The sequence below is a fragment of the Phodopus roborovskii genome, unplaced genomic scaffold (assembly GCF_943737965.1).
Source record: "Phodopus roborovskii unplaced genomic scaffold, PHOROB, whole genome shotgun sequence".
Lineage (NCBI taxonomy): Eukaryota > Metazoa > Chordata > Mammalia > Rodentia > Cricetidae > Phodopus > Phodopus roborovskii.
The window spans coordinates 12,975,693-13,003,629 of NW_026126409.1; the positions used below are offsets into that span (position 1 = coordinate 12,975,693).

A 27,937-nucleotide genomic window follows, 5' to 3' on the forward strand; every position below is an offset into this window, starting at 1 on the left:
GTTCCTGTTTGAAAAAAAATATTTCCAAGGAATGGTCACTTTCTGTTTGTTCATTTTTGACTTTTGAGACAGGGTTTCTCTATGTAACAGCTCTGGCTGTCCTGGAACTCACTGTGTAGGTTGGGCTGGCCTCAGACTCACAGAGATCTACCTACATCTACCTCCCAAATGCTGGGATTAAAGGTGTGCACCACCAATGCCTGGCCGATGGTCATGTTTTTAAAAAAGAGAGTGGGTAAATGAAAAAGAGCAAACCATCTCTGGTATGTTCATGTTTCTGGGATGAAGGCCAAGGCAACGAGTTGCTTAAGGGCGTACTTAACTCATTAACCAAGGGCAGCAGCCCAGGGCACGAAGTGTGCCCATCACTCTCTGGGTGACAGCCTAGTACAGTTAGCTAAATATGAAAGGACCCATGTGCCCCACCTCAGCACAACAGTTAGTTTCCTTAAGAAGCAGTGGGTTGCCACATCTCAGAATGAGGACTACAAGGTCAGAGAAGCGACTATCAGCTCTGATACATCAAGGAGACAGATACATCTTTCTGTTTTTTTCTTTAATCCTTGGCTTTAAGGAAGACTCGGTCCCTCCCTGAAGACACACACATCCCTGTTCAAAAGACCAGAACAAAAAGTGCTAGGTAGACTGTAAAAGGTGTGCTTTCCTCCCTTTACTAGCCCCAGAATCACAGCTGTATTGCAAACTGCATCTCAGTAAAGCAACTTCACCTGAAGTCTTTCAAGACATTTTCTCCTGAAAGCATACCAATAAATATTTACACCAAAAATCTCAAACACAAGATATTTTAATTAGATACAACAGAAGAAAAATTCATCTTGGTTCACCTTTCTATATTAAAAAAAAGAAAAAAAAAGAAAAAAAATAAAAGTCTGGTGTACAGTGCATCTTCACCTCCTGAGAGGTGATAGTGTGAAGGTCCCTGTGCCAACATGCATCACTGCATTAGGGCACACGGGCACAATGAGCTACAGGCACTTAGCACTCCACACAGGCCTAGGAAAGGCAGAGGCTGTGTATCCAAGAGTTCATTCCCTACATTCTCGAGGCTTTGTATTTCCTATGCCATAGGCAGTTAACCAGTGGGTCCTGCTATGGGCATCGGCACGAGCCTGCTCTTTTGTCCTATCCTGCAGTCACCTCTTTTGAAGACAAAAGAGTCAGAGCCCATGCAATCAACTGTTTACCTGAGAAGACTTGAAGATTTTCTAGTTCACGTCACAGTAAAAATTATATACTTTGTATTATGAATCAAAATGTCCATAATTTCACAATTTTCAAGCGTTAACATTTTTTTTTATTTGAACACCGTGTAAAGCCCTCTCAAAACTCATTAAGTAAACTTCTTCTATTTTTAAAAGATTAACAGCTCCATTGAAGGGTGGACAGGTGGATGGAGACAGGTGGCTGGCTAGGTGGTGGACAGACATGTAGCTGCAGATGACAGATCTAGTAAGCTTGTTCCATTAAAGACATAGACGCTCTGACACCACATATGCACCAGGGCCTTTGCAATGTGCCACACAGCAGTGAGTAGGACATCCAGTCCATGAAGCAGCACATTGTTTACACTGAGAGACGCAAGGACAACGTGACTAGAGGCTGTTAGTTTTTAACCAAAACAAAGAGAGATACACCTCCTCTGTAAAGCACTGTGACTGGAAACAAAAACATGTATGCCACCTGTTGTTGAGTTTCCCCTACAGAGATACCCATCCTGCCAATACACAGAACCACAAGTGAGGACGGTCAACAGCTAGTTGGGGAGATAACACTTCTTATAGATTTAACATCAATCATAAAAGTATCCCATTGTGAAAAACTAAACATCTGAGGATAATAGAAAAGAGGCACTTCAGTATCTTACATACAGTTTCAACTCTATATTGAGCAGGCTGATGTTTTCTGAGCAAAGCTAAGATTTTTGGGTGACTAGGATTCATTCATAGCATTTCTTCTTTAAGTTTAAAATCAACTTTCTTAAAAAAGAAAATAAAGATCCGTATTTGAAAGTTCAAAAGTAAAAAGGAAATTCCATAAGAGAACCGGTTGTCACCCAAGCTCACACTGGAGGCCACTCCTCCTCAGCAGCAGACGGGCCATTCAAGATGTCCTGACAGTCTACTTCAAACCGCCTCAGTCGCTTCCAGCATCTAGATTTTGCTTTGTTTTTATCTTTATAAGGGAAAAATGAACTCATTGCTAAACTGAAGTACTGTAACCTTTGGAAGAGGCTTCTTGTATTCAGAAAAAGGAAGAAGGTACCACAGAGGCCATGTTCACACTCATGTCACACGTAGGGACAAGATGTGGGAGGGTCTAAAAGAAGTGACCGAGGCTGGCATGAAACTCAGAGGAGCCTGCAAGTCACTATTCTATCTCACAGGACAGTGTCTGTAATGCACATGTCCTTTCAGCATACAAGAACCCGGTGGGTGGATGTTTCTGCAATAAGGCAACCAGATGCCACCAGGAAGCCATGGCGCATGTGGGTCATGGAGCACAAAACACAAGCAACTCAGCGGATCCCTTTCCTTGACTACGAGAGGGCTCAACAAATTAATGGTGTACTAGTGGAAGGGCCACCAGGCTTGGCCAACCCTAAAAGCATGTGATGTCACAGTGAAGCCCCTTCGGTTCATTCCACCTCCTCACAGGTGTCTGTCAGGTGGCCCTTGCTCTGTCGCCGGATGCTGACTAGCTTCCCTGCTGACCGGAGGCTCCAGCGGGAGCTGCTAGCTGAGTTGGCCAGGCTGGTGTACTTGGTAGAGCCCTTGGTATCATCCTCCCAGCCAGACCAGGGTGGGCAGCCACTGCTGCCATCCTCGGTGTCAGCCGCCACGTCCTCAGCAGTAAGTATGGGAGGCTCCCAACCTTCAATCTGGTCTGGTTTTTTAGGCTGGACATTCTGTTTCAGAACCAAAGTGTCCCAAAATCCTGATTTCTTCTCCGCCTTCAACTCCTCTTTTAGTCGGAGACTACTTCTGTAGGTGAAAAGTTTAGCTTTGGTCACATGGTGTCTCTTTGATAACGCCCTTTCTAAAAACCTTAAAGGACTTAGAAAGCTAATAGAAATCTGTGCCCAAGTTTGGGGTAAACATTAAAAATGATGGGAAACTTAGCTGGTATAAGCTTATTTTGGGTATATGCTACACTTTGGGTCCCATGCAGTGTGAACAAAGGACCAGTCCTCAGAAGGAAGACTGGAAGCTGCTGTAACAAACAACTGTCAAAGGCAGTAGAAGGGAGTACACAAGCAAATCAGACATGAAAAACCAAGGGCCAGTTTAGGTTATAAATAAAGGGGAAATTCTGTGTACTAAGAGGGTTTTCAGTAGAGTTCTTCATAGAGAAAACTAGTCTTACACATTTAGTAGGTGATTTACTCAAGAAAATAAGGACTCAAAACTTCCATGATGAAAAGGAAATGATGGCTACAAAGAATAGGTTAGTGTTCTGAATGCCTAAACATCAGCATCACTTGAGACTCTGCTGCAGACACTGGGACACAGGTCTTCTAGACCTACCAGCACATCACCCAATGACCAAGACCTTTTGCGAAACCATTGCTTCAGCACTACAAGAGCAACTCTGTCCCAGCGAGACAGAAGGAAACACAGCTACAGGTTTCCAAGGTCACCATCGTACTATCTATCAACAGGAAGTCCTGTTACTTTTCTTTAAGTTACATTTTTATCTCCAAATGCACTTTTACCATTCTGATGAATTTATAACAAGGTAGCAACAATGTATCAGTTTATACTTGCTTAACTTCCTAGAACCTTTTATGGTTTCCAATCAATACTTGTGGTTTTGTTTAGTTTTGATGGCTGGGATCAAACCCGGCACGTGTGCATGCCAGGGAGGGTTCTACCACCATAGCACACCTTAGTCCCAGTGGTGTACACAACACAGTGCTTCCCTGGATACTCATGAGCATGGCTGCAGGCTAGCTTACGGCTAGTGAGTTCAATTTACAAGTTTTAGTTTTTTTCCTTTGCTTTAGCATTTCAGAATGTTTCACTGGTTACATAACCTCGGCCCAAAGTACACTTCACTTGTCCCCAGAGCATCCACAAAGTGCACTCCATCTCTTTGTGTTCATAGGGTAGAGAAACCCTAGCATTCACATCTCATAGCTCCCCTGGACCTGCAGCCTAGAGCCTCTCCAGAGGCCATGGTGGGCCTGTGAGAGCCCCTCTTGTTTTAGCACAGCATTCTCTTTGCCTCTCAAGATGGCTGCTGCTGACTCACCCTTTGGACTTGGGAGATTTGGACGTCTGGATCAGGTGCTGTTCGTCATCTTTATTAAACAGAGAAGTCACTTCTTTCCAACCTCTGAGGCTTGCTCCCTGAACAGGTGAAAGGTAAAAAGACACATCAGACCTGATGCCACAAATCCACAGATCACAGTTTCCTATTCCAATGAGTCAATGTATGGCTTACTGATGGTAACACAGCTTAAAAGATCTAGCACCACGTTAATGTCATAGAGTGACTGTCTCACATTTAAACAACAGTGTAGCCTATGACGAGCTTAGGCCACGTGGGGTGTGTGTGTGTGTGTGTGTGTGTGTGTGTGTGTGTCCTAGATTACTATCCTAAGGCTGTGGATGAATCCACCAAGAACAAGGACTGAGTACAGTAAATAGGTAACAGGTGCCAAACACTACTGTACCCACATCTATGCTTTGACAGCAGTGGGCTGGACTGTATGGTTGCTCACACCATCACCATCAACATAGAAGGAATGTGTTCTGCTGGTGACCATGGCCACAGCATAACTGGCAAGGGCATTTCTAGCCCAATTATAATCTCATGCCCTTGATGGAAATGTCTGAGGCCAAGCACACCTGTGACCCTTCCATATCTACACACCATATATCCTACCTGCTCATCTATGTTCTGGGAAGCCACATTCTATAATGTGCTAGCCAACAATCATGTTTTTTCCATGTGGACGTTAAAGCAGTTTAGTTATGGACTGAGGAAGATTACAATACGGGAAGGGATCGGGTCTTGATGCCAGACAACCTGGCATTGAGGGGGCCTAAGGCTATTTACAGGGGTCTCTAGCCCCAACCTCTACAAAGACAAGCTTTGGAGAAAAAACGATGTATTTTATTGATTCTTGAAAAAAAATCATTTTATACGATTTCTTTTGTGAGATCAGGATCTTGAAATGAATCACTGTAGATCTATTAAGTAACTTACTAAGCAGGAAGGAATATGCAGAGACCAAGGTTTCCTGGAAGTCTAGCTTTATACCCCAACACGCCATCATCCCTGCTGGTGTGAGTAAAGGGAACTGTCATAGGGTGAGGTGGACTTTAAACCATTTGGAAGTAATTAAAAAGGAAATATAAAAGGAGTCATAAAAACGGAGCTGAGAGGCCGTGGAGACTTCTGATAGGAGGTGACACAAATTTTCAGTGAACCCATCAGGTAGTACAAGTACGAAACCATCAAAACATGCCCAAGAGCCACGCTTCCACACTTGGCCCCTTGTTGGTCTAGACCCTAGGGATCCCCTCTTGGCAGAGGTCTGCCTCCAACTGTCAGGCCCTCCACCACACCCATTGTGTTAGAATCCTAAGTGGTGTACCCATGCCAAAGGAATCACTACAGCCAAAACAAAAACTTACAGGCATCAGACGCTGGCTTACCACTCCAGGTGCCTATGCAGATACCCACAGAGCAAGGAACCTTACACACTGCTGTGGAAAGCCTGTATTGTGTCCTGTGTTCCTCAGCTCAGGGTGAGGGTGCTACATTAGTCTACACGAATCGGGGACAGAGTCCAGGTCTGATCCACTTGTGCCTAGCACTAGCTGTCCCCAAAGCACCTCTCTGGAATCAAGTCAGAGACCTGCAAAACAACACAGGCTTCCCTGTGAGGGCAAACCGTGAGGAGGCCTCAAGTCGCTTGCCTGAAATAACGTCTACAAAACACAGGGAGCCTGAACCAAGTTTTGGGGGGGTTATTATGGTCACTAAACCCAGACGACACAAAGCACAAATCTCCATCAAGCCAGGCTTGCTGACTCACTTGCTTGTCCGTCCCTCTCTGGGGCTGCACATTCCACCTAACCCTACCATGGTTGCCGGGAGCCAGTCTGCACTGTAAGTCAAGCCAGCAAGAGAGGAACTTCGGGAGTTTGGCTTACCACCCAATGCCATTGGCATTATTAGGACAGTGCCTGCAGCCAATGGGATTTAAACAAGTAGCCTTGATAGGAGAAATGAACAAACCCAGGAAAAATATACCCAAAGAGGAAAACTTCCTAGAGACAAAGTGAACAGTAAAGACACTTTTTCAGGGAGGTCGACTGGCTGTTCCTTCCTCAGATGAGCAGACACAGAGTCAGAGCACAGGAGGTGTGGTAGGACGTCACAACTGTAATTAACACAGAAGGTCATGGCCAGCAATGGGACAGCTGGAGCCTGCAGCACTTTCCTGTCCACCTGCCTCTTCACAGCCAACCTATCTAAAGGCAGGCCTTCCCAGAGCCCTCTGGTGTGACTTCAAGTGTGCATCACACCAAGGGCAGCAGCATTTACATGCAGAGCAGAATGTCGTAGGCCACACTGGGGTGGTTTCAAGGCTAGAAGTCTCCTCCCACTTCTGACCTATTAGCATTCTTACTTATCAATGACCTATTAGCATTCTTACTTATCAACCCCACAAACACTAGAACCCCGCCCCCGCAACCCCGTTACAGTTTTGCCATCTCTCATACAAAAAGCCCAAAGTCTTAGGGACTTGGACTTTGCCATTCTCTGGGTCCCGTTTCACCTCACAGCTGAACACTGTCCAAGACTATAAGCTAGCCCATCCTGCATGCTGTCAAGTCTGCCCAGGCTGGAGAGGTTAGCCATGCTTGGTAAGTTCATACACCTTCCTGGATTTGGAGCACAAGAGATCCCACGACTCATTGCTGTTGTTTTTCCTGTAGGTTAGTTGTGTTTTTTGGGAGACCCCACAGCAGCCAGCCACATCTACACCATGAGCGGCCCCTTATGTAAATACCAAGTCTTAGATACCAGTCTTTGAAATGCATTTCAGGGAAGGAGTTGACCCTGAGGCTAAAGCCATATAAATGTCCTAGACACCTGAGGATACTGGGCAAGGGTCTCCCAGGAGTCAGGGACAGAGCACATCCTATCAAGGGATAGGCAGAAGCTTGCAGCCCTATCATACCTATCCTGCCCCATGAGAAGATCTGTATATACGCTACTTCACTGAATAGGATTAAACATATCAGACGAGAACTTATACAGAGCTAACACGAGACCAGTGGTCTCTGGTGCTGTGCAGGGCACATCCCTCCAGGAGCAAAGTCTGAATTCCACCACTTGTCCAAAGGCTAAATACTTAATGGGTGTAACAGCAGTGAAACCGCCATCAAGGCTTCTGAACCGCCGCGCTCCCACACACTTTCAGTGCTGAGCGAAGAGCAAGTGGCTCTAACCACACATCGATACCTAGCATTTCTGTAGGGCAGCGTGACACTTCTGTCTCCCTGACCTGAGCTGCAGAACAGCTTCTCCTGAGGGTGGGGGGAGAGATGGAAGAACAGCTCTTTCTTTCTTCTAGGTCCCGCCACTACCATGGTGCAGAAGTTTCAGGGCCCCTCATAGGCCATGAGCTCTACAGTACCACCCAGCACAGAACAGTCCTATTCATAGCCCCACTGTCACCTGCCACCTGATGTGGGAGCAGGGTAGCCCTCATCTTCAGGAGCTCCAGGCAACTGCATCCCTTGGATGTTATATTCTGTGGATCTATGAGCCCCTCTCCAGCTTACGCAAACACAAGTGGCCCCATACCCACGGCTCTGTCCCAGCAAGTTTGTGTGTGTGCTTTGTGAGTCAACCCAGCGACCACAGCCCTACTCAGGCCCATAATCCTCCCCCTCCGCCTCCTCCACAGTGCCTGCAGAGGCAGGATGAAAAGGTTTCTCAGGTGATGAATCTGGACCCTTCTCACTGCGAGGGGAGATGACACTGCAGTGTCCCTGATCGGGCCTCCCCTTTGTGAGGAACTGTCTCTGTTTCACTCAGGGAAGATCTCGCAGGAATACCCTATGGAGGTGGGAGAGCAGGAGGGAGGCCTTGGGTATGGGACAATGCTAACAGTTCAGGGGCTTAAGACATGGGCCTGAGGTGGGGCTGGCCTTTGTGGGGTAGGTGTACACCCTCCACTGTGTGGGCCACTAAGAAATTCCCTTCCGAGCTCTCTTCATCTTGGCTATTCTTTAGGGAAGACTTAACAAACTCAAGAAGCAGCCCCCAAATCGGAAAATGAGTGACAGCCAAAACCAGTGACAGTGACAGCCAGCGAGGCAAGAAGGCAAGGGAGGCTACAGAAACAAGGAGGGAGTCCCATCAGGGTAATGGAAAACAGTTTTCTTCCAGCTGTTCTTCAGTCCGAGTAGGTAACCTGACCTGGGAAAGGGAGAGTATCATTCAGCTCACCAGACTCTTGCTGGAGAGGTGAAGCCAAGGGCCTTGTCAAGTATGCAGAAGAACCCCAGGGGATTCCTGCAAGCCCAAGGGTGCATCATGAACACAGGACACAGGGAAATGTCCAAGAGAACTTCAAAACTGACCCCGACAGAGGCTGAGGCAGAAAGGCAATGAGTTCCTGGCCAGTCTGAGCTATGTAGAAGAACAAAGCCAGCCAGGACTCAAGAGGAAACTGCCTCCTTGCCTCTCTGTCTCTCTCCGTCTCTCTCTCTCTGTCTCTCTCTCTCTCACACACACACAAATGCACACAAAACACTACTAAACTGGTTTTTCCAAACCATACTACTTATCATATTTAGTGCCGCCACTATTAACATCAACATTTTGAAGACTATATCCCCATGGTTACTCAAAGTCCCAAACAGACCAGCATTTCTTTCTATTTTCCCTCAGACATGAAACTCCAACTCTAGGTGTTAACTATTTAAGTAAAACATGTATGAAGGTTCCATTCATCACAGGGTGGGTTGATGGGAGATGTCATTCTATATATATGTTTCTCATACTGGTTAATGAATAAAGCACTGTTGTCCAACAGGAAAAGAAGATAGGAGGGACTAGGAGACAAGGAGGAAAGAAGAAGTAGGAAGGAGTCAAGATGGAGAGAGAGACTGGGGAGATGAGATGCCTGCCCCGTTCCCTGGTAAGATGAAAGCATGTGGAAATATGTAGATTAACAGAAATGGGTTAATATTTAAGACAGAGCTAGCCGATAAGAAACTAATACCTGGCCAACAGCATTATATCAAATACAGAGTCTCTGTATGTTAATTGGGGCTGGCGCGGTGGCGGGACCAGACTAGCGGCGGGAGGAAAAACCTTACTCCTTACATATGGCACCCATGTGGCTAATAAGAACTTCCACTTAAAAATTTAACAAAAGCTTAAAAAACAGTTTTAGAAACAAAAGAACAGAGACAAGCAAGGTTTCTTGGTAGCAGCATTTTTCTTGGTTGGACTCTGATTTGCGAGAGACAAGCAAAGATTAAAAAAAAGTTTCCTGACTCAGCATAAGCGGCAAAAACCACAAGGCGTTTAAGAAACTCTGCTAACAATTCATTGGTGTGTATGAGAGCTGGCAATGGCAGTGACCACGTCTCCAAGCTGGCAACATGCTGCTTGCTGCTGTGTAGATCAAGGCAGTGAGCACAGCTCTCAGTGTTAGTGGTAAAATAGCCACCGCTATCTTGGATAGACCGCAGCTAACACATCTATGACTTTCATTTTAGCCATGTTGTTGTTTATCAGATAAAAGACTCGTGGCTAAAAAAAGATAAACATTTACAGTAAAGACAGATTCATACTAAGAAAAACCTCTAAAGGTTTACAGTGTGTTTTAAAGTAGACATGGGAAAAATAAAATAAAATAAAATGGTTTTAAAAAGGCAAAGAAAAACTGGGTGTGGTGGCACACGCCTTTAATTCCAGCACTGGAGAGACAGAGGCAAGCAGATATCTTGTGATTTCAAAGTAAACCTGGTATACAGAGTGAATTCCAGGACAGATAAAAATTACACAGGGAAACCCTGTCTCAAAAAATTAAAAAATATAAGTAAAATAAACAGAGTAATAAAAAAGCCACATAAAGATGGAAAGCACAGAAAAATTATGGATGCTATATGCTATTCTCTTGTCTTTAAATCGTTTGACTGCTGAGGAAATAACAACAACTGATAAAAGAAATGCTGCAGGATTAATTCAATTTATATATTTTAAAAATGCTTTCACTCCAAAATTTAAGTTCAAGGACAAGTTACTGGGGAAAAGGATTTCTATTTTTGTTTCCACAGAAAATGAAAAGCTGTGGATTCCTTCCAGACTAATATGGTTTGAGCAAGCCAGACCCCCTGAAACAGAGTTCCTGGTGATCCAACATTCAAAACAGCTTGAACAAGGCAGCCTTGCAGACTACAGCCAGGATTTCTGCATCTCCTTAGGATCCCCCATGACAGCGCCCTTTATCAGCAGGAAGTAGTTTGGAAAAACGACGCCCAAATTCCCAAATATTGTTTATAAATGTTTGTTTTCATTTAAATGGACTTGGTTATAAATGGTTAATGATCACAACCCATATCTTTTTAAAGGCAAAAAGGGAATTATGGTATAAATATGAATACTTTGTTTTGGAATGGATTTTCATTTATTGATACAATTTAAGGTCCATTTTGTGATATCTATATTTCTCTTGTTTAGGTATTGTGTTTATATAGCTCATTTAGGAATGTAATGTATAATTTAGTACAGATTATAGATAATTACCTATAATAGTCAAAGCTTAGAGTTAAGTTAGTTAGGTTTTCAAGATACACAGAGATGTATCTGAGATGGATAGGAATTCTTCAAACCTTTCAAAGACCTACAGAATATGGCATTTAAAATGGTTTAGGGTTTTTCTTGACAGTGAGACATAAATGCTCCTGGCAACACCACCTATGTCAGAAAGGAAGATGGACATTGAAGAAACACGTATGGAGTTTGCAAGACTAGCCATTTGGACAAGATACTGCTCTTGTCTGGACTGTTTGACTTTATGCTGTATAAACTGGACATGCAGAACCCACAAAAAAGTGACTGCTGATTCAAGATGGACATTGCTAAAGAGTTCCTGCTTTATGGAAGAGTCTGCCAGACAGTCTGCAGGACACACAGAAAAGTGACTGACAAACTGCCAATACAGAAAGACAGTTTAAACTTTCCTACTTTGTTAAAGAGTCTGCCAGACACACTATGGCCTATGAGCTGAAGATGGAAGGTTACAGAAGCTGACCAGGCAGTGAGTTGGCTCTGTCATTTCTAGAGTTTATATATTATCCTTCTGTGGTCTTTGAGGGAGTTGAAGACAAATAGTTATGGTTATAGTTTTCCTTAGTTAGGATTAAAGATAAGTTACATATAAGACTTTAGACACACAAAGATAGGATAGATGATGAAATATTTTCTTCAAATCTTACTAAATGTTAATGGACTAAATATTGTTAACTGTGATTCTTATTTGATAACTGTTGTGTGATATATTTTACTATGTTAAGGTTAAAAACCTTCTTTTTATTTAGACAGAAAAGAGATGATGGGAGATGTCATTCTGTATATATGTTTCTCATATTGGTTAATGAATAAAGCACTGTTGGAGGGACTAGGAGACAAGGAGGAAAGAGGAAGTAGGAAGGAGTCAAGATGGAGAGTCTGGGGAGATGAGATGCCTGCCCCATTCCCTGGTAAGATGAAAGCATGTGGAAATATGTAGATTAACAGAAATGGGTTAATATTTAAGACAGAGCTAGCTGATAAAAACTAATACCTGGCCAATAGCATTATATCAAATACAGAGTCTCTGTATGTTAATTGGGGCTGGCGCGGTGGCGGGACCAGACCAGCGGTGGGCGGAAAAACCTTACTCGTTATAGTGAGTCTAAGTGGTGCCCCCTTCCTGAGACCTTATAGTGGCTAGCAGACTGTTCCACAGAGTGTGACAGGTCCATGTGGTGCCCATTCACAGAGTGCCAGGTATAAACTACCACAGCAAGAAAAACTACGTCAAGATGTCAAGACAGCACTTCAACACAGTGGATGAAGGCTGCAGTACAGATATTCTCTCTCTCTGATCCTGTGAGCAGAAGTCTGGTGGGACACAAATATGTTGCTGTAGAAACCACGCAACTCACTCAAGTCTAGCAATGCCATCGACAAAAGTAACTTCATATTTATACTCTGGTGTGTGCCCACTTTGAATCTGCACATTTCACATTAGGTAAACATTCCACTGATGAGTTATAGTCCTGCTATTTTTTTACTTTTTGTTTTATGACAGGCTCCTGCTAAGTTGGTCAGGCTGACCCAAAACTCACTATTCCCCTGCCTTAGCCTCTGAGCGCCTCAGACTATAGGTACACACCAATGGTCCCAACTTAAGTATGCTTTTTAAGATATTAAAGTTCAGAGGTCAGCTGGGAAGTTCTTGTTGAACTACAAAATCCCAGAATTTATCATGAAACATGGCCCTCATATCATAGCCATGACATCAAACACAAACAGCTCCCAGCAATCTTCTCTCATCTGAAGTTCAGATTTCCACAGGTTCGCTGGGGTCTACACATATTAAATGGAGAAATCCAGAAATAAAGTCATTGTTTTAAAATACACTTGGCTGAGTAACACAGGGATAGGATCAGCACTTCCTCCAGTGTGTCCACACCCTGCGTGTTACCCACCAGTCCCAGACAGGACCAGCACCTCCTCCAGTGTCCACGTCGTGTGTATTACCCACGGGCCAGGCTCTTGGGTATCAGGCTGACTCAGTGCATGGTATTGTACAAGTAATCCTTGTACTACTTTACTAACCCCAGAGGACACCAGTAGTCGTGCTGCCAACTTGTTACATAAACTGATACCAATTTCTTACTGTGCCCCATGTGTAGGTCCTTGCTAGACTTTCTATGGGACTACCAGCCCCCAAACAAGGACACAGAGAGTTTGTATTCATTATGAAAGCTTGGCCTTTAGCTTAGGCTTGTTCCCAACATGCTCTTATAACTTAACCTGTTTCTATTAACGTACATTCTGTCACGTGGCTTGTTATCTATCCTCAGTTCTGTATGTCGACCTTCTCAGTGTCTCGCTGGCATCTCCTGCATGAGTAGATTCATCCTGAGTTCCTCTTTCTCTGTCTGCACGTCCCATTTAACCTCACTTGCCTAGCTACTGGCCATTCTTTTTATTAAACCAATCACAGTGACACCTCTTCATACAGTATAAACAAATATCCCGCCACAGTAGGGTAAAACCTTGTCCCAGGCATTTGTCAGAGGTCTTGGGATTCCCACAAGGGCAGGTGTACAAAAGGGTGCCCTGGCCACACAGTCATAAGCATGTTACTACACTTCCCTGCATAGATGGCCAAGAGGTAAGTACAGACACAGGGAGCTAAAGCTGCCTGAGACTACAGCCTGCTGGGTCTCCTCTCAACTCCAGAACTTTTCTATACAAGGCCTACATCTGGCAGTGTCTGCAAGGAGAGGACAGAAATGCATCTTGCAGCGCATTCTGTGGCACTAACACCAGTTGTCTTGGGAGTGTTGTAGAACATTACCCCCCAAGCATAACAGTCATTATTTTCATCAAAGCAACCATGATTACTTGCAAGAGGCCTTCAACATTGAGCCTGTTGAGGGCTGACACTTTCTCATTGGAGGAGGGGATGGGAAAGTCATTGGACAGACTCTCACTTGAGAATTTGGCCTCTCCCTCCTGCAGCTCCTGTATTTGACTTTGCCCTACCTGTACACAGTCTCATGGTCTCAGAAGGTGCTGAAGCATACAGAACATGGAAAGCTGACTGAGGAGGGACTCTGTCTAGGCAGCTCATCATGCTGACTCATCATTCATGCTGATCACTGATGCTGGGATGCGACTTTTTAGTGGTCGCCTGTAAGTGAGCTCACTAAACTTATTGGTTCCTCAAGATGGAATTTTGTACCCAGGTTGTTATCGGTGCACTATCAGAAGGAGGCAGATGTTTGTTTACATGTCCCTACAGAAAGAGTCCCCTCACCAGGAAGTGATCTTGTGGGCGTAGAAGCAAGTCTTCCTGGAGACTTTCCTGGGTGTCAAGAGCTGCTAGCATCCTTGTTCTTCTCCATGATCAATGAGGATGTGATTGTCATTGTGGGAGCAATGTTTAAACCCCGGGCAGAGAGATGGCCCAAGTTCTGAGTTTGGAACTCAGATTATCTTATTTGAAAACACTCAAGTTAGTGAGAAACGGTATTCTACAGAAATTTAGGCTTCTAGGTCAACAGTGAAATCAAACCCAGGACTTTTTTTTTTTTTTTTTAAATCAGAACCAGAGTATCAGGCTACAGGAGCCTTTTTCATGAGCCTGACCAGCTCAGAACATTTGAGAAGAAAGGGCTGCAAAGTAGAGCGGTCCTACACTGACCACATAAGCTAGCTAGGGGCAGTGCGGGACCCCAGACAGAGAAGGTTGTTTCCAGGCTCCTGTCACTGAGATAAAACATGAGAGACACAAGCACACACCCATGTCCAGGTTCATAAACACACAGCCAGAGTGAGAAGAGCAGGTGGGCGGGCAAAGAGCTGTGGCTTCTGATATGAGGCTTATAGTGAAGATGCTGAGCAGAGCAGGCACCCAAGACTGTTGTCTCCTACTCTCAAGTTAAGGTTTTGTGTGTGTAAGACAGAGAGACAGACAGACACACGCACAAACACACACACACACACATGCACACACGCGTGCACACACACACGCACGCACACACACGCACACACACACACACAGAATTCTGCAGTCATCCCATAGCTCCTGTGGCAGTGTCTCTGGGAGATGAATAAGATGGCTAACAGAATGGGGGGGGCAGAAAACAGAAGTGAGGGACAATCTGACACCCTTGTGTGAATGTATCACCTCACAGGCCATTGTATGGAAACAAGAAAGTAATTATAGCATTTTTTGGCAGAGCCCTCATCAGAACAATAACAAAAATGTTAGTGTACTGGTTCTTTAGAGGCGTACAGTCGCCTCTAAAGACTAAAGACTAAAACTAAGACAGACAGTCATAGTTAGGGTTTCTATTGCTTCGACTAAACACCATGACCAAAGAGCAAATTGGGGAGTAAAGTTTACTTTCCTTACACTTCAACATTGCTATTCATTACTGAAGGAAATCAGGGTAGGAACTCAAACAGGGCAGGATCCTGGAGTCAGGAGCTGATGCAGAGGCCATGGAGGGAGCTGCTTACTGGTTTGCTTCCCCATGGCTTGCTCAGCCTGCTTTCTTGTAGAACCCAGGACCACCAGCCCAGAGATGGCCCCACCCACCATTGAGAAAATGCCTTACAGCTGGGTCTTATCAAGGCACTTCCTCAGCTGAGGTTTCCTTCCTCTGAGTACTCTCCCTGTGTCAAGTTGACACACAAAACCACCCAGTACACTGGCACCTGCTGAAACACATCCATGTCTAAACTTCAGCTGCACGCGTGGGGGTGTTTACCCACAGTCTCCCACTACCTCCGTCTTCATGCTGGTACCCTATTAGTCTTGGGCACCTGCAGGTGTGACAGCTGCAGCAGTAGTCCCTACTCTTCTGAGGACAGAAGGGGCACAGGCGACAGAGAGATGAAATTAAGATGTCACTACCCAGATAAATGGATCAGGAAAGGACCAAATACACAGATGAACCCACAGTAGCTCAGGAAGACTGGGGTAGATCTCAGCTAAATCCCATTCCTTAAGAAGCGTTGGGATGACTTATGGTTGAACGTGGATGTGGGTAGCCCCCAAGTCATAGCAGGCGTTTTCAAATTCCACAGCGGTGTACTGGTGAGACCACAAAGGTGAGAGTGAGGACATTTACATGGAGAGAGCCATGGGGTGTCGGATAATACTCCCTTAGGAAGTATTGGTGTATGGAGTAAAGGATTGGTGTATGGAGTAAAGAAACAACAACAACAAAACTGGCAGCCATGTTGTTAACCCACAGAGTGCAACTAGCCAAGGAAGTGACAAGTGCTGGGTGGTGGTGCACACCTTCAATCCCAGCACTTGGGAGGCAGAGGCGGGTGAGTTCAAGGCCAGCCTGGTTTACAAAGCGAGTTCCAAGACAGCCAGGGCTACACAGAGATGTGTGTGTGTGTGTGTGTGTGTGTGTGTGTGTGTGTGTGTGTGTGTGTGTGTGATTAGGGCCAGCCTGGTTTACAAAGCGAGTTCCAAGACAGCCAGGGCTACACAGAGATGTGTGTGTGTGTGTGTGTGTGAGAGAGAGAGAGAGAGTAATTAGGGTGGTAAAGAAAGTAGGTAAGCACCATGACCCACAGAATGCATTTGCTCAATGTTCCAGAGCAGAGAAAGCAATCCACTAAAGATACTGCTTTCTACTGAGCTATTAGGGTTAACAGAGGCCCTAGGGTTTGCCCTGGCCCATGTTCTGGATCTAAGAGACCAAACAAAAACAGGATGTGGACAGATAATCAGCACTTCATAGAGGCTTAGGTTGGGAACAACAAAAGGGCACTTCTCAAGGCTCAGGCTTCTGTGTTGCTTATAGAAATCCTACCCTGAGAGTAAACACCCTCAGATCAATAGCTGGGGTGGCTCCAGGGCATCTCCCAGGTTGCCTTGAGCAGGAGCAGCAGCCACCGGCTGTCACAGAAACCCACCATCACATGGAGTAAGAGGGATGTCCTCAGGCTCCTAGCTACTGGATGTGGAACATTTCCTCAGCATGCAGTCCCCAATTCAGGGAATTCTTCCCTGCCCATCCTCTAACTGCCCAGTAGGAACACTGTCACAAGTCCTTTCTGTTTCCTTTGAGGCATAAAGAGAAGATACAAACTAGCTACTTTTTCAAGAAACCAATGTTCTAGATTTCTTTCTTTCTTTTGTGAAATGAAATGGAAATTGCCCAGTTATCACAGTGACCAAGAGAGATGAAAGAGGGATGCACACGAGTGCCAAGGACAGACAGACAGATTCAGGCAGAAGAGAACAGCATCCCTCTCCCTTTTCCTTATTTTCCTCATTACTCAGAACATGGAAATAACTAGAAGGAAACTAAGTCTACCTTCTCCTCCATCCTTACAGCTGCCAAGGCTTCATGAATTTGCATGCCCCCTTGAGCAGAAGAATGTGCAATTCCAGGGCCCTGCCCTTGGAAGCACTTGCTCCACCGAAGCTGCCATCCAGAGACCAGTCTGGCAATCAAGAATGAGACAGGACCACCACAGACCCAGAAGGCCCACTAGGGCTGTGCCCCAGTCAAGAAATAAACCTTCATTGTGTTTGATCCCTCAACTGTGGATCGTCTGCTTTTCACTACATTAACTAGCATGTGAAACACGCAAGGAAAGGCAGCTGCATTTGGCAGTGTGCAGCAAGTGTGAAATGGGTAAAGGTCTGAAGGGTTTACCAGGCTTCACAATCAAAGGAAGACCTGCCAGCCTTGGAAGCTGGAGTCAGCAGGTATCTGGAGGAAGAGGATAAACAGTAGTTAACTTAGGAATGAGCAACACTGAGTATGAAAGGGAAATTGCCAGATGCTCATCACAGCTCCCCACTGCTTGGGGCCAAGGCAAGGCCAGCACTGAAAGCTCAGGAGCTTCTAGTGATCATAAATATTCTCTAAACAAAGCATTACGTAAGTAGGTCTGGCTGATTTCACGAGGAGATAAAAGAGAGAGAGGAAAAGGATCTAGATTTCCTGGGCTGAAAACAATAAATTGAAACTGCTGGGGGACAAGGGGTCAGATGAACTGGAAGGGCACTGCAGTGCCAGGTAAGGAAGGGACAGAAACAAAGCAAAACAAAACGAAACAAAACAAAACAAGAGCATGGAAACCCAGGGGGAGAGCAGCTCTGGGGACCAAAGGGACCCCTGCAAAGTAGAGAGTGGTCATCAGGCAACAAGGTCAACAGTGGGAAGGAAGGACCACAGCTTCCATCAATAGCTCCAACCTCACAAAACCCTTTGGTAAGGACCAGCCCACACCCTCAGCATCCATGATGCCCAGAGCTCTCTACAGACTGTAGCTCCAGTTCCTCCTACCTCCTGCCACTTTGCGGGGGAGAGGTGAAGTGATCTGTGCATGGCAGGGCTGGCCTGCCAATGGGGCTGGTCTTGTTTGCCTCTCTTCTACCCATGTTCCCATATTCCTAGCCTTTTTTACACCTTTGCCTGAAGTTGCATGGAGGGTGTTACATAGTTTTCTAAATGAACTTGCTTTCTTTGCTTGACATGTCTGTGTGATTTATCCACGGAGTAGGAGTGATGGTCTACTTACTTTGCCTTGGCAAGATGCTTTCTTTCCTCCTACGGTAAAACACCACTCATATTCTTGGCTTAGACCCCAGTGTCCTGAGCCAGCCACACTGGTCTCCCTGATCTAGGCAAAGCCGAGCTCCATCCCACTCTAAGGGTACCCTGGCAAGAACAGGAAAGGAACCGAATTTAGAGTTGCAAACAGAAGGAGAAAGCTCTTAGGACTCACCATCCATAGCAAAGGACAGAGACAGAACACACACTGTTCCTTCTCCAGGCTTCCTTGTGCAATATTAAGCCAGATCTAGACACAAAGAAACTGTACTCTTAATAAATAAATATAAAAATCTAAGTTCTGTTCTCAATTCTCGCTGTAAGAGATGAAACTGGGTATCACTTAAACTAAAATTTTAAGTATTTACAACCACAATATTATATTAGATCACAAATCTACAATATAAGTCAAAGAATTCAGTGGATTAAAAAAGCCAAAATAAATCATATCTAAAACACAGACCAAAGGTACCTTGTGTTTACAAATCACAGCAATAATTTACTATTACAAAATGAACTTAAAAAGGTAAGATACACATATTTGTGAGACAAAAGAAGAATAAGGATAATCACACATCTTTAGACAGTCCTCCGTGCCCTTTGAAAACCATAGGCTACAGGCATAGCAACCATGGCAACCCCCATCTCCAGTTCTTCAGAAGACTACTGCAGAATCAACAGGGATGTGGCATGTCAGCCCTGGACCAGCGCTGTGCCAGAGACATCTCACAGGAAACAGACAGATGCAAATACTAAGGGAGACAAGACCTCAAACCAGTAACAGAAACTTCTACCTTACAATCTGGAAAAAGAGCAAATGAAACCAAAGGCAGGCAGGATGGAAGAAACAGAGATCAGGACAGGCATGAATGGATAGAGAACAATGCAGGAGAAGTCAGCAAAAGCAACAGTTTTTTTTTTTAATTAAAAAATGTGTGTGAATGCTGGTAGTATGCACCTGTGGTCCCAGCTACTTGGGAGGGGAAGGCAGGAAAAGATAATCTGAGCCTCAAAATTTAAGATCAGCCTGGCTAAAAATGGATAATCTGACTCAAAAATGTTATCAACAAAATGGACACGTTTAATTAAACTGAGAAAACTAAGATTCGCATTGCTAAGAGTAAGGATGAGAAATGAAACATTACTCTAGAACAAGTAACTGAGCATTAACAGATAACTTGAAGAAAATGGACAAGTTCCTGCAAACACATAAAGGGCTGAACATGACTCAAGAAGGAATAGAAAATCTGAACAGATCTAAAACAAGCAAAGAGAGAGGGCTAGCAAAAAAAAAAAAAAAAAAAAAAAAAAAAAAAAAACAAGAAAACACAACTGCCCCAAAGAAAAGATTAGGTCAGACTTGTTCAATATTGGTCTACCAACTATTTAAAAAATTAACAGCAATTCTTCAAAAAGTCTCTAAAAATAAAAAAGGAACATTTCCTAACTCATTCTGTGAAGATAGTATTACCCTGATTACCGAATGCAAAGACATCACAGGAAAAGACAACTATAAACCATATGTCACAAATGTAGACACACACACACACACACACACACACACACACACACACACAAAATCCTCAACAAAATGCTAGTGAAATACCAAGTGGAGTAGAACATGCCTTTATTCCCAGCACCCTGCCTCAAAAACAGAACCAAACAAAAACCTAGTAAACTGAACCTAAAAATTATTAAAAGCATCATGCATTTGATTAAGTGGCTATTCAGGAATGTAAACTTGAACAAACATGTGGAACCCAATTATATACCATAGCAAGAAAATAAGAAACAGAATTCACATGATCAGATACAGAAAAAACATGACAAAAATCTAACATCTTTTCATGACAGAAACACTCAGCTCTGCTAGTTGGTGGTGGCGCATGCCTTTAACCCCAATACTCGGGAAGCAGAGGCAGGAGGATCTCTGTGAGTTCGAGGCCAGCCTGGTTTACAAGAACTAGTTCCAGGACAGGCTCCAAAGCCACAGAGAAACCCTATTTCAAAAAAACAAAAACACAAAACAAAACAAAAAGAAAACCACCTAGATTGCAAAACAAGTAAACCTGCCCCCATGTGTACAGACATTATCTTTTACAACTAATAAAAGAGATAAGATCATCAGATATTCAATAAAGATGTAAAAATATACTGCTCTTACATACCAGCAATGAATAATGCAAAAATCAGATTAAAGAAATTCTACTTACTAGACTGCACTAAAATAATATAACAAGAAATAAAGATGGCAAGACTTCATATTTAGTCTATGAAAATTACAAGATCTTTTAAAGTTTTGTGAGATCTTATGAAAACTCATCTCATATTTTATGGATCAGAAGACTAAAAACACTGCTTACATAGCAATGTTCTGGAAACTGATCTACAGATTCAATATAGTCCCTGTGGGGATATCAGCTGCTTCCTCTGCAAATAGTAATAAACTGCTTCTAAAACACACACACAGAATAATGAAGAATTCCAAATAGCAAAATTATCCTAGAAAAGTAGAAGCTATGGTTTTCATTTCAAGACCAGCTCCACCACAAGCATTAACCAAAAATGCAGGACTGGTTCATGTGCCCTGAAGATCCAGAAGAGATGGCACACACATGGCCAGCTGACTTTCCAGAAGAGCACCATGATAGTTCATTTAAAAAGGAAGCATCTATGCCAGATGTTGGTGGTACACGACTTTAATCCCAGCACTTGGGAGGCAGAGGCAAATGGATTTCTGTGAATTCCAGGCCAGCCTGGTCTACAGAGCTAGTTCCAGGACAGCCAGGGCTACACAGAGAAACCCTGTCTTGAAAAACAAACCAAAAAAGAAAGGAAATATCTTTCAACAAATATGACAAGTAGCCTGCATGCCAAAAAATTCACTTAGACCCTTACTTCATACCATGTACAAAAATAAAAGAACAAAGGCCTCAGTGAGGGGCTCAAGGTTTTAAACTCTGAAAAGCAATGAGGGTAACTATGGCTCTGTTTTGGAAAGTGACTCTCGGAAGAGATAGTCAAACCAGAAACACGAACAACAAAAAGAGTGGAAATGTACTTCAAATGAAATTAAGAGAACAGATAGATAACCAACTGTGAAAGAACTAACTGCAAAATCTGATACAGGCAGGGCAAGAGACTTTCATCTACAATGTATAAGACCTTTACAGTTCAGCAACAAAAATGAGTCACCCTTTTCTTCAATGAGTAAGGACCAAATAGAAAGTCTCAATAGTATATCAAGGAAACATAAAATGAGACTGAAAATGACTTTACAAACATTGGGATTGAGTAAAAGGTCAGTAGCAGGACTTTAATTCTACCATTGGGGGTGGCAGAGGGGAGAGGGCAGGGGCAGGAGGATCTCTGTGAGTTCAAGGCCAGCCTGGTCTACAGTGTGAGTTCCAGGACAGCCAGGAGAAACCCTGTGTTGAAAAACAAAACAAAAAACCAGAATGAAAGGTCAGTAAAGAACAAGGGTTAGTAAGACTATGAAGTGCTCAGAATCCCGACACATAGCTGGTAGGGATGGAAACTGGTTCAGCCTTTGGGAAAAGCATAGCAGTTCCTCAGTGATTAAACATAGAATCACCATAGGCCTGTGCTGCCTAGTCTTGTCAACTTGCCACACAGACTACAGTCATCTGAAAGGAGGGAACTCAACTGAGAAAAATGCTTTCCTAGGATTCAGCTATAGGGCATTTTCTCAATTAGTGATTGACTGGGAGAGGGCCCAACCCATTGTGGGTGGGGACACCCCTGGGCTGGGTCCTGGGTTTTGTAAGAAAGCAGGCTGAGCAAGCCATGGGGTCCTGGAAGCCAGTAAGCAGCACCCTCTATGGCCTCTGCATCAGCTCCTGCCTCCAGGATCCTGTCCTGCTTGAGTTCCTGTACTGGCTTACTTTGATCATAAACAGCGATATGGAAGTGTAAGCCAAATAAGCCCCTTCCTCCCCAACTGCTTTTTGGTCACGGTGTTATAATACATCAGCACAATGGAGTACTTAGTTACAAAGCAGAATGGAGTGCTGACTACATGACACAACACGCTAAGTACAAGACCCAGTCACGAGCCCCGCAGAATCACATGATTCCATACATATAAAATTCCCCAATAGGAAAAGTACCAGCGGCAGAACTGCCAGGAGAGATGGAAAGGCAGGGCTCGGCGTGACAGCTCTGGAGTCTGGCTTTCCTTCACTTTCTAAAACTGACTGCACCAGTGAACACATTAAAAACCATGGCTCTGCCATATTTCATGGTAAAGCAGAACATTGTGTGAATGCTATCTCATTATATGAATGCTATCTCAGCAATGCTTTTAAAGAAAATGCAGGCAGGCAAGGGAAATGCCGAAAGGTCCAGATCCCCAAAGGGTCTTGCTCTTATTGGTCCAGAAGCTGTGTGAAATCTAGAAAGGAGGGTGCCAATCAGACTCTTGGTGTGTCAGTGCAAGCCAGTCATCCCAGCACTGAGGACATGAAGGTGGACTCAGAGACAGGAGTCTCAGCTCACCCTGCATTACATACGGTTTTGGGCCAGTCTGGCCACCTTGATGCTTTCTTGTCCTTACTGCCACAAAACTGTAAAGAAAGCAATTTTAGCAATCCTAATAGATATTGGCACATTTATTTAACAACATTAAGTTAAATGAGAAAAGCAGGTTATAGGAGAGCAAGGATGATTATGCCTTGCTAGCTTTTTATATGAGGAATCACACAACATAAATAGGAAGACTCTATAACACTTTAATCTTGGACTTGGAACCTCTAGAACCCCAGGAAATGAACATTTGCTGTGTAAGCTACCAGCTCATCTTTCAGTGGAGGCCGCCCAAATGGGCCAGGACAATCACGCAACACAAAAACAGCCATACACGAAGAATGAAGAAGCACTTGGCACTGATAGAAATCTTGAACTGCCATCCACAGGTTGACCTTGCATTGGCAAGGACTTGTATTCATTTATGTTTTTGAAAATAGCTCATGGAAAATGGAATAAAGTGTAAGCTATAGAGGCAAGGGGGACAACTGTGCATTGCATCCTACGAGGTCACATATTTACACTGTACTCCTCCCAAAAGGACACCAGTGTTGGTTACTAGACTTAGAAGTCAAGCCAAGCACAAACATTACAGTTTACAGTCCTCCATCCATCACAAATCCACACCACTAAAGCATCCTTTGGAAGAGCCCTTGGAGCACCCAAAAAGGGTGGTATGTGCAATCTGAACAAAGATGGTCATGCCAGTTCTTCCCATCATCAAATTTAATTTTAAAATATCCAATTGATTGACAGATTTATTTCAGTACTCGTAAGTACACCCGAGCCTTCAAAGAATTACATGGCAATCTTGTCATAGTTTTCCCTAAGTTTGTTTGCAAGGACATTGATTTACAGCTTGAATCGGGAATTCAGACGTGGGGGAAGCCTGTCTAATAGGGCCGATGCTCGGCATCTCTACATCCCCTTGTTTGTATCATCATAAAAACCATAATGAAAGGAGTTTTTAAACCTGACTCGGAAACCTCAAAATCTCTGAGAAGAGACCTAATTAAATATATATTGGCATACTTATTTAATAACATTTGGTACCACAAGTCTTGAGTGATTTTTAGCTAGTGGTGCTAGTACAGGAAGTGTTTCATGAGACTCCTTATAAAAGAGAGCGATTCAAGATACATATGAATGTCTACAGATGAAAAGCAAATTCATGTTTCTAAGTATATTTATATATTTGCATAAATGTTTAAAGGATGTACAAAAAAACTTAATAGTGCATCTGCTGAGACAGAAAAACCAAGTTTTGGCCTGATAATATTCAGAAATCTTGTACTATATGCATCACCAACTTTAATTTTAAAGTAAACACTAGATTTATTAAAATATACCTCCCCTTATGAAATGGCTGCAATGAATAGACCTCCTTGTAAGCCTCACTGAAATTTATATTTCTTACATATTTATATCTTAATGAAAACATGTTTCTTTTCTTTTTAAATCTTTTATTTTCTATTTCAATTATAATTTTCATTTTTTAACATTTCATACATGTAAACAATGAAATGCAACATCACTCACCAATTTCCCCTCTAACTCATAATCTCCCAACACAGTCCCTTCCCAACTTTATGTCCATGTTTTTGACAACCCACTGAAGACCAATTAGTGCTACCCATAAGATGTTTATTTTCAACGACAACAGAAACTCAATAGTCTAAAGAAGTGCAGAGAATTTGTTCCCACGTGCCAAAACTAGCTGGAATAGTTATCTGAATTTCCCACGATCCACACTTATTTAAAACACAGTGTTATACTACTTTTTCTTCAACACACACACACACAGTCAGAAACAGATCATAGTTGTATAGCCTATTTCTCAAGGAAGTGAACAGGCCAAACATGGATGGAAACTGAGCACTTTCTAGAATTGGGACACTGATCTCCATGTGCATGCCCCAACAATGAACTAACTTAATCTGTCTGGAGGGGAGGGAAGAGCCAAAGGACTAGATGTGAAATATCAGAAAACATATTTTAAACATGAGAGAAAAATGTCAATCCTATCCACATATTAATTCCTATTTCTCTCCACGTTAAACATTTTGTAGGTAGCAGTTTTATCATAGATTGCCATGGATTTTTAAATTTCATTCTAAAAGAAGTTAGCTTTGCTTTAAATCAATCTCTAGTTTCTTATCTGTCTTGGAAGCCAGTTGCCCCCATCTTGTTCTATAACTTAGGTTGGTCTTGAATTTGGGATTCTCCTGCTTCCATCCATGGAGTGACAAGATTTTTATAGGTCAGCACCACATAGCCCAGCTACCTATTTTTCTACAGCAATGTCTTTTCAACACATTGTGGTATATGCACTCTTAATAATGTAACAAACAAAATCACAGCTCACAACTGGATGGCAACACACACTGACTTAGATGGATGCTGGGTATAGCAATGGCTTGCTCCATGAAAAAAACAAACAAACAAACAAAAAAAACCTGACAAGTAAGATGCAATGATGGTATGATATCCATAAAAGAAATAAATGGAAAGTGGATTTCGTTGAAATTAAAAACTTCTTCTTTGCAAAACACTGTGGAGAGAATGAGAAGAAAAGCCGTGGAGGAGGGGAAAATGCTTGAAGATACACACCTGATAAGGGATCATTATCCAAAAAATGTCTTATGACAACAAATACCAGATTTAAAAATGAGACAAATGCCTTAAAGAACACATAGGTGGCAAATAAGCATGAGAATCAATGCTCTACATCTTTGTGCGGGTTAAGATTTTAAAAACTCACAATGACATACCATTATATACACCTACTAGAATGTACAAAATCCAGGGACATTGACATAGCAGATTCAGGTAGCACAGAGCAGCAGAGGCTCCTTGTTTGCTGATGGGGGGGGGGCAGGGGAGACGCCTTAACAGGTGAAAACACCTACTATACAAGCCTGATGATCAGAGTTCAATTTCAGATGCAGAGCTGCACATCTGTACTCCCAGCACTCCAATGGGAGATGGAGATAGGAGAATGGGCCTGAACCTCTCAGGCCAGCTAGACTGGAATAAGCTGGGAAGTGGTAAAAAATGAAGAGAGATCCAGCTCATGAAGGTGGATAGCAAGAGCTGACGCTCCACATGCACACCTGCCCACACTCACATATGTATCATACACACACACACACACACACACTGAATCGAACAAAATGCCCCCTAACTAGAAAGCCCATTCTGCTGGTTTACAGAGGTTTCAATTCCCACTGTCCTTGGAAGCAACCCAGATGTTCCTCTGCAGGTAAACGGGTAACTGGTCCACAGAGACAAAGGGATATTTTTCAGCACCAAACATAAATATAATATTGAGCCATGAAAGTACACGAAGCAATCTTAAATACATACTGCTGGCTAGAAGATAATAAAAAATCTGAAGACCACAAACAGATGTTCACCATTGCACTCAAGAGCTTGCCATTTAGCTATAAAAATCTGAAGGCTAAGAAATAAAAGGTAGGTAAGCACTAGGAATCCCAAAAGGTGACTTCTCAAATGTAAATTCAGATGGAAACCATACTTGAACACTTACAGTCATCGACTCCAAAGTCTGTGAGTTGACAATGTTATTAAATTCTCAAGAAATGTTTTAAGTGAAACTTCATTCCTAACAAATATGTCCTTTTGCTCCAACTAGGGAAGAAGCAATTTCGGTACTATTTCCAAGTTCTCAAAAGAAAGATTTATATCATCGACAGTTTTCACAATGTGTTTAAAAAAACAATAACAAAATACATCTATGCTTTAAAATTGGCTTATTTTGTGACCTAAATTTCATAGTACGTGAAAGGGAATGAAAACCGCACTGAAAAAGTGGGTAGGGAAGAGGCTAAGATCCACCTGGGAGCACGTTAATTAAAAAATTCTAGACATTCCAAGCATATCTCTACACTTGTTGGGCCAAAGCCTTTTCTGTATAAAGGACTCTGAGCTCTTCTTCCGGGGGCTGGGGGAGGGGGCAAGGGAGATCAAAAGCTTTATATTTAAAAAAAAAGGACATACGTGTCCCGCGCAAATACATATTTAGCACACTTTGCGTTTGCTATGGTCACCAAAAGCTTTTCCGTGTGAGCGAACCGCCGTCCCGGGGAACCATGATTCAGGACTTCTGTTTCTTCCACCCCGGAATAGAAACACCTGGCCTGGAAGCGGTCACCCAGCGTCCCTGGAGTCCCAGGAGGAACCCTAGAGCCCTTGGCAGCTGAGCGAAGGGCAGTGCCGCTGGCCAGTGCGGAAAGTGCCCCCGGTGCGCGCCCCGCGGGAACCCACACATGCTGGCTCTGGGGCCCGTGACCTGCAGGATCGATCGGGCCACTAACCCGAGGAGTCCTCCGGGACCAGTCAGCTCACAGTCCCGAGAAGCGCCGGGTCCCTTCCCACTGCGCACCCCGCACGCGGCCCCATCCACCTGCACCTCGCCCCCGCGGCCCGCACCTGCACCTGCGCCCCCACGCGTGCCCTCACCGGCGCCGGAGCGGCAGCTGAAGTCTGCTGTGCCCCTCGAAACCCATCCTCGTCTTCGGGGGCCTCGTCCAGAAGCACCCGGCTCCGGCTCAGCTTCCACATCTTCGGTGTTCGGCCGCTTGGCGCAGCGTCGCTCCGGGACTGAGGGAGGACACTCGGTCCGCGGCTCTGGGACAGTGCGGAGGACTGGGCGGGGAGGGACGGTCAGCTGCGGGCGGCCGTCCCCTCCCCGCCCCCAGGCCCGCCCCCAGACCCTCCTCCAACCCTTCAGCCCGCGAGTCCCTCAAGTCCCCTGCCCCCTGGCCCTCCTCCACCTGACACTCAACCGGAGTCCCCTCAGTCTCTGACCTCTCCTACCTCCCCAGGGCCGCCCCAATCTCCTTAAGTAGGTTCCCCAGGGTAATACAGACAGCCGAGTCCTTTACCCAGGGACCACGAATCCGGGAGCACCAAAAGCACGCGACATTTCACGCCGGTGGCCCCGGGACCCCGGCCCTCCGTTCACTCAGCCCGATGGGCGTGGTCCATCCGGGATCACT

General features: G+C 44.1%; 1 protein-coding gene across 5 annotated transcripts; it reads right to left on the reverse strand.

Moving 5' to 3' along the window:
* Positions 1–2,536: 2,536 nt before the first annotated feature.
* Tdrp (testis development related protein) lies at positions 2,537–27,937 on the reverse strand. Of its 5 annotated transcripts, none has more exons than XM_051182066.1 (4): positions 27,849–27,937; positions 27,375–27,584; positions 4,273–4,370; positions 2,537–3,002 (listed from the first exon to the last, which is right to left on the reverse strand). In XM_051182066.1, the coding sequence occupies exons 2-4, from the start codon at positions 27,498–27,500 to the stop codon at positions 2,657–2,659; spliced, it is 570 nt and encodes a 189-aa protein (XP_051038023.1). In that variant the 5' UTR covers positions 27,501–27,584; positions 27,849–27,937; the 3' UTR covers positions 2,537–2,656. The 5 variants fall into 5 exon arrangements, with proteins under 5 accessions (XP_051038023.1, XP_051038022.1, XP_051038020.1 ...); XM_051182065.1 differs by having other exon boundaries at positions 27,824–27,932; XM_051182063.1 differs by having other exon boundaries at positions 27,756–27,921.

What these genes read in the sequence shown, in the direction of transcription:
- Tdrp (XM_051182066.1), bottom strand. Translation starts at nt 27,500, where the DNA reads ATGTGGAAGCTGAGCCGGAGCCGGGTGCTTCTGGACGAGGCCCCCGAA. An exon ending in GGGCACGCGTGGGGGCGCAG is followed by an intron (nt 4,371 to 27,374) that starts GTGCAGGTGCGG and finishes TCACCTGTTCAG; the next exon opens with GGAGCAAGCCTCAGAGGTTG. An exon ending in AAATCTCCCAAGTCCAAAGG is followed by an intron (nt 3,003 to 4,272) that starts GTGAGTCAGCAG and finishes TTTCACCTACAG; the next exon opens with AAGTAGTCTCCGACTAAAAG.